Source organism: Gavia stellata, chromosome 5 (genome assembly GCF_030936135.1).
Source record: "Gavia stellata isolate bGavSte3 chromosome 5, bGavSte3.hap2, whole genome shotgun sequence".
NCBI classification, from domain to species: domain Eukaryota; kingdom Metazoa; phylum Chordata; class Aves; order Gaviiformes; family Gaviidae; genus Gavia; species Gavia stellata.
The window spans coordinates 17,135,396-17,149,531 of NC_082598.1; the positions used below are offsets into that span (position 1 = coordinate 17,135,396).

Here is a 14,136-nt window from a genome sequence, read left to right on the forward strand (position 1 = left end):
GATTCCTCAAACACATTCTGTGTACAGTATTTATTCCATAAAAGTGATTAGGATTAGAGATGGTAATCAAATCAGACTTTTTCAAATTAACAAAACCTCACCCCTTCAGCCTTATCTTTTTCAACTGAAACAGAAATTTGATATACAGCAATATTGTTACATTATTAGCTATAAAAGTATACAGCTTAAGTGACCTTTACCTATCCATACTTTATGTTAACTATTTACTTTCCATAAGTGATTATTTATATTTACAGCAAGCCAAACTCATTTCTTCAGTTACAAATTGGGGTGTTGGAAATACAGATATATGAGGAGCAGCAAATAATGCAAGTTTCACTAGAGATTAACAAAAGTTCACAAAGATTGATTTCTGAGCCACAGAAATTCCATAAGGCTTTTAATTCAACTAAAACTTCTTGCATAGGCTGCAGAGTGTTGTTTCCAGCATCCATGCTGGTAAAGTTTTCTGTGTTGTTAACGCATAAAACTTGAGAGCTCTATATGATGAAAGTGTTGAACACTGAAATAGCCACTGAGTTTCAGTATCACTATGAGACCCACTGGTGTAGGCTCTGCATCCATGCACCATCCCACTGACATCAATGAAATTTCTGCAGCCTTCAGTAAAACTCAGGAATCCACAGTTACTACACCTAAGCTTTAGAGCTTTGCCCACCATTTGATTGGTTTCTTAAAAACAGCAGTATTTCAAACGCCACCAGCTATATCGGACCAAGAACTACATAACTGACTGAATCCGCAAAATCTATGGACAATTTCAAGTTGCTAATACTAGAACAAACCACAATTATTGTTATGGATAGCTACACATTGATAGGTAATACATATCCAGTATTGAAGACAGAGCATTTTAAATGGTCATTACAAAGTTACATGCTTCACTTGCTATTTCATTGATTTGTTACTCTGGTTTAGTTCTTAGTTATGTGTAAATCCTGAATGTGATTTCTCTATTTCTCTCTTTATTGGCAATGGACTAAGACATGTTTGAACGTTTTCCCCCCCTCAAAAAGCTGGATTATTTTTTTTTTAAAGGAAACAACAATTATCTAACCTTTCAAATGCAGAATCTGAAATATCAGTTTGAGTGAGATCCAAATATTCCAAGTTGGGGCAAAGCTCCAAGATCTGTCTAACCTGGAAAAGGAAAGGAAAATAATCAGTAAAGACACAAGCCAATAAGGCTGCACACAGTCTCAAGAGACAACATACAAATTAACATTCTCTTGAATTGCAACTCATTTTCACTACCCGAATGTTTTAAACTGGGGCACATCAGTTATTAATTAGAGGCTGCACAGCCACAAATATTAAATGCCAGTTTCAAATTACATACCATTTTGCTAGACACTGCAGAACTGTAGGCCAATACTAATGTCTTCACTGAGGAGCCTACATGTGGGAGGACATTATGAATTAAGCCATGAAGTAAACGTTTTTCCATTTGTGCTATATTAATGGCAAGTGAATCTTCAGCTGCTTCTTCTGTAAAATAAAACCAAAAGAGAAAGACTTAAAATATGCTTTGAGTCATTTGGAATTCACATTGCTATCTTACATGGAACAAGTTATCGGGAAACTAAAGAAAGCTTAACAAGGCGTTAAATTTCAGAAAATCCCTTACATCAAACTTTTGCTGAACTCGAGCTCAACATACTACTTAAGTCTCATCTTTAAAAACTATCTGCTTGTCTTTCTGACAGTCCTGAAAAGTTTAACTCCAACAGCAAGGAAAAACAGCAAGAGTCTTAACAGGAAATCATCATCAAAGAACTTGGGAGAAATATTTACTACAGATTATGTACTGCTCAAGGCTGTCTGGGGCAGCTGTTTCCACCAACTTGCCTTATACCTTGAAAACTATCTCACAGAGCATTTCATATTCTGTGATATAACAGATTAAGACAAATTTTAAATTAAGCCTAGAATGCATTAGGATGCAAAACGATTCACCCAAACTTCCTGAAGAGATGAAGCCTAGCTTTTACCCTCCTTCCTAACTCCAGACACATCCCCATAAGCACTTGTGTTTGCTGTCCTAGATATATTAATTCAGCTCACTAAAACCAGCTGCCTGCTTCTCACCCTCTCACCCCCCATTCCCCCTTTTTTTCACCCAGCTGGGAATCAGGATGAGATGAAGACGAGGAAGAAGAGCACTCCTTTCAGAAACCTTAAGTAGTTGCTAGACAAAACTTCCCAAGTTCTTTTTTACTGTATAAGTCTACTTGGCTTAGTAAGCATTTAATCTAGACAGAACAGAAGTATTATTGCATTTGTCATTATTTTAATGTACTGGAATCAACTATGAAAAAAATCTGTATTTTAAACTGATTTTACAGAAAAGACTGCATTTTATACATTTATTTATTATAGCTATGTCATCTTCAGGGAGAAAAGAAAATTCACCAAAATCAGATATACCTACCAGATTCATCTATGTCAGCATCTTCATCCCATTCCTGGAAAGCACGACTTTCATATTTTCTATTTTTCACCCATTCCTCATCAGGTTCTGTCTCAAGATCTGCTGCAGGACCACTATACCAATCACCTACTCATCCCCCCCAAAAAAGAAGGAAAGAAAAAAGGGAAAAAAAAAAAAAGAAATCAAGACAAACTTCTCATCACTACAGAAAATAGCAATGATAAACCTCTCAGTATACTGCAGCCTGACCTAAAGATATAAATGAATTTTGTATTCATCTCAACTAAGGTTGGACTGAACCTTGAATTTTGTATTCATCTCAACTAAGGTTGGACTGAACCTTGAATTTTGTATTCATCTCAACTAAGGTTGGACTGAACCTTGACATAATTCTTATTTGATCTGTATTTTAAAGCTTCAAAAGATTCCTGGAACAGTTTCAGTACCGTTACAGAACTCACAGCCTATTATGCTATTCTGAGACATATCTGTTGTCCTTATTTTCTTAGTAGGGACCAATATGATTGCAAAAATAACAGAAACTATTATGGAATATTTGGACTGTGTAGGGCTGAAGTTCTTTCTGGTAGATATATTAACCATCAACATTCAGTATAACACTTTAAGACATTTCCATTCTCGTCTGGAATCTCACAAATACACAGTCAACCAGGATGTATTTTATTAGCCTGGTTTTAGTTATTGCACATGACAACTCCAGGATCAAGAAACCCAAGTTTCAGAAGTAGCCTACTTACAACAGCTATCCAATACTCGATTGTATCACACATATGACTCAAATCAATAGACAATCATTTTTTAGAACATCTGGATGAACAGGAATATCAGCAACAGCTCCACAGTTTCAGCTGGTAGGGCACTCCCTCTCCCCGAGGGTTACTGCACAGGCATAATTTACCTCTAGTTTGGGTATATTGTAGTGTTGGGCTCGGTATAAAAAGGTCTGCTGCCTCCCTCAGCATAGATGTGCTTAGAACAGAAACAGCTTATCCTACTATCTCACTAGTAGGGGATCCTACTATCCCCAAAGCAAGAGCAACCCCTGTTGAATGGTATCCAAATGAACAAGGTTTCTTCCATGAGCAACACAGTAACAATGAAATCCTAACTGATTGTCAACCAACTGTGAATCAAAAGGTTTCAGTAACAATTCTCATCTTCTTTAACCCATATTTCTAATATATAAAAAGCCTCAGAAACCCTCTCTGTATTAGGAAAAAAAAATGTTCCAAATTTAACTAAGCCTGTAGTTTTATGTTCAAAAGAACAGTAAATCCTATCTGAGAAGCTTCCACCCAGTTTAGAGCACTTCTGCACAAACAACTGTAGTAGTATAGACAATACATCATGAGACTAGCTTCCCATTGTGCCAAAAACAGGTTAAGTAATTTTAAGCAATTGCCAAATACCTTTTTTGCATAGCACTGAGCTATCAAGATAACTAGGTTTTAGATGAAAATTTAACAGTTTAAACTCTGAAACCCCTCCTTCTTCACTCAGTCTTTTACAGCTCAGGGACCAGTCTATTATTTTCAGTAAGATTTATCCAACCAAAAAAATTAATTCAGAACCAAAAGTCATTTAACTCCTCTCTGCCTTGTACAGATTTTAGAAGCCATAAAGGTCTGTCCAGAAAGAAGTTTTTAGCTTTTATGTATCTCAAAAGTTATATAATTTTAGCTTTCTCTCTTAAAATTCTTACAAAGGCACATAAAATATAGCTTATTAAACAACACAGATGGTCTCCTTTTTACTCAGCTACACTCACATGGCAGCAACTATGAAGCCTGCAATGCCATAGTCCAGTGACTGTTTAGTACTCACATAAATATGGACAAATACAAATATTTAAAGCTACAAATATACTCTGATGACTCATAACTGGCCTCATTGGAATACAGCGTATTTTGTCTATTTGAACAGGTACCTTTGAAAAGGGTTACATTTCTCAACAGGAAATTTTAATTAACAGGAGAGTCTGATGAACAGAAGTTATAAAAAAACCACTTAGTCCTTACTGCAGGAGAAGTTATTGAAGTGATAAATCTAAAGAATCAATACTAAAACTAGCATTCATACAGTTTTCTTTGAAGTCTGAATATAGAAAGTAAGAATAGATTGTGAGGAAATGTTAGAACTCCATTTGTCTTGAACTTCCATTCTGCAGTTATGTCTGAATCACAAGACAGACCTCTCAGAGGAGAATGTACTAGTCAGGAACTAACAAAAACAGATGTATTTTATTTCTACCTAGTAACCTAATGAAATAAAAATGTTACTGATATAGGTTTAACAGCAGCATTTATAATTCAAAACCCCTTAGATTCTTAAATCATAATTAAGACGTTGTATTAGTGAATATACTTGTTAGCATTCATACAAGCAAACAAACCTCAGTATAACTAGTTAACAGTTTGTATACAAGAGCTACTCATGAGTTACAACCAAGACAACTTTTAGTTTCTTAATTCTACAAGATGGAAATATGTTTTGGGGATTTTTAACATTTAACCAAGTTTCAGGGCACCATCCTTGCCAGAAGCATACTCGGCTGTCAGGTTGACAGCCCATACTGAAACATTCTCTTCTCTAGACTCAAAGTCTAATAATTGACACACTTTCAAAGGAAGAATTAAATTTAACTTACCTCTGGCCCAGCGAACAGGGTAAAGATGTTTCCAGAGAGATCCAGTTTTAGCCAACTGCGACCATTCAGTGCTTACTTGACTACACTGACATAACTCTTGGGGGTTAAGGTAACTGAAAATGGTCAGCATTACTTCAGGAGGAAGATCAGTAATATTTGTGGTGTGACCTGTTACTTCGGTTTCTGAAATACAGAAAGTGTGTGTTAAGTGAAGCACAGCCTCACAGCTTTAAATAACAGTGGAACTCACATTTTGACTAGGGCAATAGAAAAAATAGTGTCTGAAAAGAATTTTAAACAATTGTTTGACAAAAGATTTGAAAAAAAAATAGGTATAGCTTGGGCTTTAAAAAGCTGGACTGTAATACCACCTTAAACAAACAAACAAAAAAATAGCTTAGTTTTCTGTTTGCCACTTTCTCAACGTGCTAGTGTTTCTTCCAACTCTCACCCCGCAAGGGTCCAAAAAAAGCTCTGGACAGAAGTAAACTGCTGCTACTCAACCACAGCAAGATGAAAGCAGTATCTGCTATAAATGAAATGCTTTTAAAAAATGCCTTATGTCATAGGTTATATATACACCTGCTTTGCCACATTCTCAGGAAACAGTACTAGCACACACAATCTACCAGCTGGGATCACTCTCAGCGAAAGCACTTAGCTTCTTGACAGCAAGTAGTCCATGCTTCACTCTTTGCAGCTGTCTCGTATTTTATTTCTAGCTTTAACTGCTAGCACAGACAATTAATTTTAACTTCTGAATGGTGACAAGCCATTCAGGTTGGAAGGTAATACTAAATATTAGGTTAGAGACTAAAATTTGACCACTGTCATTAATACTTCAATGGACAGCAGTAGGAACTATCTCCAATAGCTCTCCCTTACTGCCACAGTACAAAGAGCTGCAAGCTACGCAAAATAACAAATTCAGTGCTTTGGTTAATGGGTTTTTTTGCCGTTTTAAGAGAATTTTTAAGGTTATGTTTAAGGACAATTTACTTGAGGAAAAATATTTCTAAAATTGTTTTCAGGAGCCCTTAGAAATAGCAAGTTTCACAAATTAATAGGCATTTATTTTTAAAGTTAGGACACAAAGTACATAAGATTTTACAGTGAGACAAGGATCAGGTTTCTTTTTGCAAAGAAGCTTCAAAAGTGAGCATAATGTAAACTTTCCCCTGTGTTAATCTATTGCTACTTCAAAAAAATATAATTAAATACAGTTTCACTTGATAAATCAATATATTTATTTGTATACGTGGCAAGTCACTGCAGGTAAACTATAGATAATTTCACACTAAAATGCAGTTAAAACTGCACAGAACTGCAAGCTACATTATTTCTTCCATTTTTTAAAAAACCGGATGCAGGACACATACTTTCTTCTCCCTAAAGTCTAGCACACAACCATTGCAGAATTACTACTGTCCTAAAACTGCTATCCCAGCTAGATTTAACAGCAAGTAATGCCATAAGGCTACTTTTGCCACATTCATCCGTTCAGACTCAACAGTATTTCACACCATGGACCATGATCTTTTCTGAAGGTTTCACCTGGAGGGCAGAAAATGACCAGTTCAGTAGTTCAGAGAAGTCAAGTTTCATCAAAACAATTTTATTACAGAGTAGTTTTTCAAGTTTTTCCTAACAAGAGCACCACATCTTATCAACACCACAAAGTCAGGTCATGAAGGCTTGCTCTACTTATCAGTCTCACACCCCAGTATTACACTTTTGGTACATTAATTCCTCCTCTCTGTTAGTTAAGAGTGAAAACTGCAAACACAGACAACTTAGACTGCTTTAACAGTCATAAAACAAGCCTGAATTGCACTTCAGTAGTTATCCATTTACTCTAAGTTTCATCAGGAAAGGTAGTTACAGTTACAAATTAAATACCCACTTTCAGAGAGCACGTTTCATCTGACCTACTCACACACTGCATGGATTCATTCCCTTGCATCACTACACACAGTTTCTTCCTTTCTGATTCCCGAGAGGCTCAGGGAAGTTAGGTAGTGGAGTTGGAGAACGTGAGTTGCTTTTAATCTGAAATATTGTCAGTTGGCTAACTATTCTGTGTTATTAAACCATCAACAGAAAAGCTTACAAAGTGGTCCTGAAAACCAGGAATTAAATGCAGGGCCTGCAAATAGAAAATATCACTTCAATTAAAGTATGAAATTAGAAGCTAATTATTATTTTTGCCTGTTTATTATATCAAATATTACCATGGGAGGAAAGGGAGAGGAAGAAGGTTGAGAACAGGTAAACAGTGAAGTACTATCTACATTACAACCTGCCAAGAAGCCTGTATCAAACAGTAAAGTTCCTGAAGTTTCAAAACTCGTTTGAAAAAATTCCCATTTTATAAAAACTATTTCATCTGCCAGTATGTAACTTTAGCTATGTCACTGGTGTGGCTTTTTAGATAAAATTGCAGTTTGAGAATTACTTTAACTTTAATTAGATGCTTCACCTTGATCTGCCTTCTCGTCCACAGAATACTTGAAGACCTTCTGAAGCTCTTCTGCTTGATTCCACTTACTAAGACCTCTAAATTCTACAGCCTCCTTCTGTGAGCAGTGCTGTGCAATTACTTTCTTCTTAATATCTTTCAATTCTTCGTAAGTAAAGTATTCCATCAACATTGGCTGAAAAACCTAAAGCAAAGGAAAAAGGAAAAAAAACCGTCTGGTGCTGATGGAGATAGTCAATAATGCTACACAGACCTACCAACACAGAATTTCCTGTTTCAAATTCTCTCCAAGTAAAACATCTCATACATTAAGTGAACCTAAGGACAGGACCGTGGAAGTTTTGAGTTCCAACCCTCTGCCTGCCAATGGATCACTGCATAGTCTCAGGCAAGCTGTTAGTTTTCCCCAACAGAAAAGGGAAGTGATTAAAGTTGCTTAAACTATAGAACTTATCAAGGTACTCACACGGAAGACAAAGTGGCAAGGAAGAAAAACATGAGAAAAGATTTCTCTTGGACAGACTTCGGAAGATTTACTCTCTCCAGAAGATGCTTCCCAGTTTTTGGATACCCATAAATCATCAGACTGGCAGTACTAGTCTATGTTTCAAATATAGGTCAGAGGCTGTTTGGGAGTGTCAGGTTGAGTCATGAAGCAGTGGTTTACAGGACTTCTCTTTTTCCCCTTAAGTTTTGCCACACATCCCCTTAAATAATTACCTGCTGCAAACAAATCCCAGCCCCAGTGGACTTTTCTTATCAATTTTTTAAAGGACCAGAATATCATAGGTTTTCAATATATTCACTGTTTCAGAATGTGTCACTTTGCAGTCAGAGAACAGAACAATGACACCACAGTCCTGAATGCAATAAAATGCATAGCAATAAAAACAGAGAATTGTGAAAAAACTGAACTTCTAAGCCCTTTGTCTCTATTTAGTAATTCCAAACCCCAAGGAAGATCAGCATAATGTTTGAGGAAGATTTTTACCTACCTCCTCTTCCTCTTTCATATGAGGAAGGAAATCCCTGGTAAAGGCTTCCAATCTCTCTTTCAGCTGTTTCGCATAGTTTAGCTGTTCATATTCATTCTGAGAAGAAAGCAAAGATTTAACTATTATCTAATCTTCTCCATTCATTCAAGGGTTGAACTGTTAAATAAACCAGTGTTTCAAAGTAAAGTCCATTATGTCTTCCCCATGCATGCAGCGTGTTTGCTCTATTCCATGGTAAGAATGTGTTCACTTACAAAGCTTCATGACAAGCTGACAGTCTGTATTGGCCTGTTACTAGGCAGAACAAAGTAGTCCCTTCCTGCCTGATTCCAATTTATTTTGTTATCAGATATGAATTAACTTGTCTAATCACATTTTTACTTTGGAGCAAAGACTGAAGTCTGCCAATCTACGGACTCACCCAAAGTTCAAAGTAATAACAGACTCATCTAAGTATTTCCGTATTTTGCATAGGAATTATTCTAGGATACAGCAGTTCCACTTCCATCTTTTAACTGCATACATTTTACATTAGTTATACTACAATTCTAGCTTCCAAATTATAATCAGAATTTATAGTCAGACATTGTCTATAGATACTTACTTTGGAAATGGAAAGAACTCTTAAATAAAGATGTAACTGACTTTTAAATGTTAAAGTTAGACCAACCTCATCTATCAATTTGTTAGCTTGTTCTCTGTGCCAGTAATAAGAAGCTGGTTCTGAAGTCTGCCCAGTAATTGCAACATACTGAAGTTCCTCATAGCTCTTACAGTAAATGTTGCAAGTTTTTCTTTTCAAACTTCTACAACATCCAGAAACCCTGACTATTACAGAAGAAAGCTTAAGCCGTCAGTTTAAATTAAACTAACCACACTCTCAAGAAAAGTTAAACAGTTAACATATCTAAAGAGAGCTAGAGAAATCTGTTTTTCCACACTTAAGTCCAGTAACGGAATAACACTAGCATCCTATCAGAGAAGGTACAACACAAAGCCAAGCGTTAAATTTCCTCTCTCCTTCATTTTCCTTAATTTTCCAATTCGTTAATGGAAACAACTTGGGACAAATTTTAAGGTTTGATATGCACAGCGAAAAAAATTTATTTGCAGGATTCCTGGGTCAAAAACAGCCTTAGATAGTAAAATGGAATCAATCAACTTGAAATGTAATATGGGATGAAAAATTATTACTGGAGACTATAGTTCTTAGAGTGCAGGAAGAAGCAGTTAAGTTAGGTACCCCAGAGGAAAGACACAGCAGAATTCAAGTAGGATTCTACTGAAAAAACATTTAACAACTTTAAGTCGTGAAAAAGCCAACTGGAGAAATAACTTTTAGAATTTCTTGAGGACTGGAACATTAACAGCATTACTGAGCAACAGATTACTGGAAGGAGTACATGACTCACTAACAGAATAAAACAATGCTGCCTTTTTTTTGTTTTAAGTCTGGTAATCATCTCCATTTGTGACAATAATACAATGTTGTGTGCCACAAAAACAGATACTTATGGTTTCCTAACAAATTAATAAAAAACATTATTTCTATAGTCAAAAACCGTTTTGACCAATTAGCAGAGCAATCTTTGTATTTGAAACTTCCATGTTGTCTCTTCAAAACACCTCCAATTATGTAGTGATGGACTTCTGTCACAAAATACACCTCTGAAAAGAATCTTTAGTGGAAATTTACTAACTGTGATGAATGGCAAAAGAATTTGTGTTTCAGACTGGAAAGTTTTCACTACTGTATCAAGAAACTACAGATGTTTCTTCTTCCTCCTTAGTTTATTTGTAGAGAGTATTAAGAAAAGTTGAGGCAAGCTAATATGTAATCACAGCATGTTTTCTTAAGACACAAGTCCTTCTTATAGTCTACTTACCTTTACATTCTTTAACCCTTTCTCAAAGAGGCTAAGCATCTCTGAGAGTTTGTTGTCCGAGTGCACATTGTACACTGTCCGGCTACGTTGCTGAAGTAAACCAATGATACACTCATTTTCAATCTGCTCATGCATTTTAAATTCCTTGAATGTGGCATAAAGAGATTGCAGAAGAGCCCGAAAATCATTGTTGTTGGAGAAGTTCGTCTTGGAAAGCTAGAAGAAAGAAAAGCTCAAAAAAATCAATGAAAATTATGTCAAGGACAAGTTAAATCCTTAGAACAGGTATTTGGCTCCTGTTACTCACTGTTCCCATTACTTACAACATAAAAGCTGAAAACCTTCAGTTTTAAAGAAAACTGGCAAAAATAAAAATTGAATTTGCAATTCAAGCAACTCACTTCAAAAGACAAAAATTAGAGTAATGAATGCTTTTAATTCTAATCTTCAAGAGCAATAGATAAAAATCAAATATTCAAGTGTATAGATAGGAATACACAAACGAGTCTTCTATTTGAATAGTAACTCTCCCATAATTTATGTAATTGGTGCATTAAAGTATAATTTAATACAACTTCTTCCAGAAGTGGGCAGAATTAATACTGACATTTGAATATTACAGATTAAAAAACGTTTATATAGTATCTCTATTAATATCACTTTTGAAATTATTCACAGAATTCATAATTATTTTAACCTTCATGACTGACTTGCCATTTGATTTTTATTTGTTAACAGGAACTGACACAAATTCTATATAAAACCCTCAAACTTGTTATAAAACTTTCAAAAACTCATTATGCATAGTCATTTCATGTATGTTTCCTCTTGTAGCTCATTAAAACAGTAAGCCATTCACACTCAGATTCTGTTAACTCCCGAAAATAAGTTAACAGAACAGTTCTACAACAATGTTGTGCTTTGTAAATGAGGTTTAAGTAAACTAAGGGATTTAATTGCACAATTCTCTGATTTCCAGTGGCAACTATGTAACTGCATTTCCCATCACAGGCTCTGAAGAAAAAAAATGAAGCTATGAATTCTAGAAATATTACAAGGAACTAATGATAAGATAACGACCAGAGTTTAACAAAGCACAATATATGCAATAATGCACACTGTAAAGAAAAGCATGTTACATTTCATCACAAATTCTGAAGGCAACTGTCTCATTCCACATGAATGAGCAGAGCTTAAGAAAACAGCAAAGTAGTATGATAACTTTTTAAAGGAAGATAATCCTTGAAAGAACAATGCAGTTACAGCATTAGCTTTAAGAAGCCAGTAAAATCAAAGTTGTATTTAAGGAACATAAACCAATCTTGTGAAACCTTGAGATAAACAAGTGTAGAAAGATTTCCTGGTAGAAATCAATGCAATCTACCCAGCCTGGCAGGTAACTGAAAGGCTTAGCAACTTTCCCAGATCTACATTTTAGTCCGTACTAAGAAGACATTATCATAAGCCCCTGAGCCTACCTTTAGGGATGTATTATTCACAAGGAACTCCGAGTCCTACCAAGTGAATGGACCAAGAAACAACAGATCAAGACAGCACAACGTTCTAGGTGACACAGTAGTGCCATTTCTACATACATACAAACAGTCACCATTAGCAACAATATGTTTTAAAACTGCATTTTCCTTTGGTGAGTATAGAAAACCAGGGTTTTTTTTCCCATTCTTATGTTTTATTCCTTGTGTAGATTCAAGAATCATAGCCTACAGCAATATACAAGAGCAAGCATTCTAAAAATAGAAATATTTTAATTTAATTCAGAGACAAGCCACTGGAGCATTCAGAAATGGTTTAGTTTAGATCCTGGAATTTAAGGGTTTTACTAGAAATGGGATTCTGAGACTTACATGTTCATACATAATACTTACTTACATAAAAATAACAATAAATTGAGATATCTAAAACTTCCATCGTTTAAAAAAACCCAAATGCACTTACTCATTCTGACACTGCATTGCCACTTCCTGGCAACCACTAGCAATGCAACCAAAACACGCTGGACATCTGCCAAGTACTTACGCAACTCCAACTCAGCTGTGCCTACTGTACATTACATGCTGTACATATAGGCAAAATGACTGTCATTATGAAAAAAACACATTTACTTTGCCTCAGCAGAGATAGAAAAAAGGGCAAAATTAAGGGTGTCGTGTATGTGTGTGTGTGTGTCCCAGTATCTTTTAGACTAACTACTGATAGGTCAGAAAAATTCCTATGTTTGTGATGCACTGTGTTAGGATTTGAGGCATGCATTGTTACACACATATCACAAACTGGAAAAGATCTTGGCTCCGAAGACCATTTCTATCCTCTGCTAAGCTCAGAGAATGCAATATACAGAGCAGTGGTACTAGATGAAACTACAGGCTAGACTCTTCCACACTGAAAAGCAGAAGTTTGAACAAGCACAGGAGATGTGTGCAGAAATACGTCTTCAGGATAGCCTCCTCACCTCCAGCCATTTGTGATTCAGACCTCAATAATGGTGAAGTTTGGTTTCTAATATAGCATTTCTCTTGATCAAGGAGTGTCTCAAAATTGTTCATTCTACCCATAAGGATCTACAATACCTGAAGTCAGTCCCCAAAGACCCTTTTCCCCCCCAAGAATCCCATTTGCTCCCAAATGCTTGGCATTTTGATTGATGTAAAAATGTAAACAAGGCTGCTGAAGTATGTAAACAGGAAGGTTAGATAAAACCATTGTATTTTGCTGTCGTGTTAAACAAAAACAAAAAAAAAAAAAAATCACAAAATTAGTCCTGATACAAAATAGCATCTTCTCATCCTCCTGACTCAAAATCTTTTCAGGACTCAAACTTCCGTTGAACCTACCTATTACCATCCACAAATCTGGAATAAATAAAGAATCCATTTGTGCATCCAATTTAAGAATTCCTGTTATAAATGTATTGTTATAGAAGCCACTGTAGCATGCAATGCTTGCATATTCACCTCTGCTACTGAGGCTTCCAGCAGATATCCAAGAGATTAGGAACTATGGAGAGGATATTGAAGTTTAATGACTGTACTTGAATCAGCAATTGGTACATTAAAAAGGTCAGCCAAAGCTGAGGAAAACTGGCTTTTCTGTTGCTAGGCTACCTGTCCTCTAAGTCACTCGGTCAGATCTGTAATTTCATTACCAGGACTGATGAAGTCTTATGATACAGGACCAAGACTATTAACAGACAGCAGCTGCTACACCCTGAGGTCCACATTTCACCAGCTCTACACAAGGAGAACTAGTGCAGGAGTTTAGTAGTGCAAAAAGAAAACCACCACCCACCAAACTTGGACAGAGAATGCCAAGAGAACGGCAAGGGGGAAGAAATGGATTGTATTAAAGATATTTGCTGACTGGTCAAAAATATAAAGCACAATGCATGTGTGATCCCTCAGCAGGCTTAAAACACACTGCACTAAACTGATTATCACAGCCAGAGGCGTTAGAGCTGGGAGCTTTCCGGACTTTTGAAGACATTAGATTTAAACAATTGTAAATTACAGCACAACTGGTTTTGTGTTTGGAATGCAAACTCCAATAGACAAGCTGTACCACAAGAGAAACAGTCATGGTGCCTCCTGAAGCCTCATGAAATTTAAGAATTCTACATAATCCAAACAGCCTGAGAAACA

General features: G+C 36.0%; 1 protein-coding gene across 2 annotated transcripts in view; it reads right to left on the minus strand.

Annotated features, from left to right (window-relative positions):
* The window catches only part of FBXL5 (F-box and leucine rich repeat protein 5), a 36,683-nt gene that overhangs the window by 12,529 nt on the left and 10,018 nt on the right, over positions 1–14,136 (minus strand). Inside the window, exons 2-8 of one of the 2 annotated variants that reach the window (XM_059817608.1) lie at positions 10,481–10,696; positions 8,595–8,690; positions 7,600–7,783; positions 5,121–5,303; positions 2,453–2,578; positions 1,361–1,509; positions 1,079–1,161 (exon numbers count right to left, since the gene is read on the minus strand). In XM_059817608.1, coding sequence (XP_059673591.1) covers positions 1,079–1,161; positions 1,361–1,509; positions 2,453–2,578; positions 5,121–5,303; positions 7,600–7,783; positions 8,595–8,690; positions 10,481–10,696 — 1,037 coding nt within the window. The remainder of the gene's footprint in view (positions 1–1,078; positions 1,162–1,360; positions 1,510–2,452; positions 2,579–5,120; positions 5,304–7,599; positions 7,784–8,594; positions 8,691–10,480; positions 10,697–14,136) is intronic. The other variant, XM_059817610.1, reaches the window with a different exon arrangement.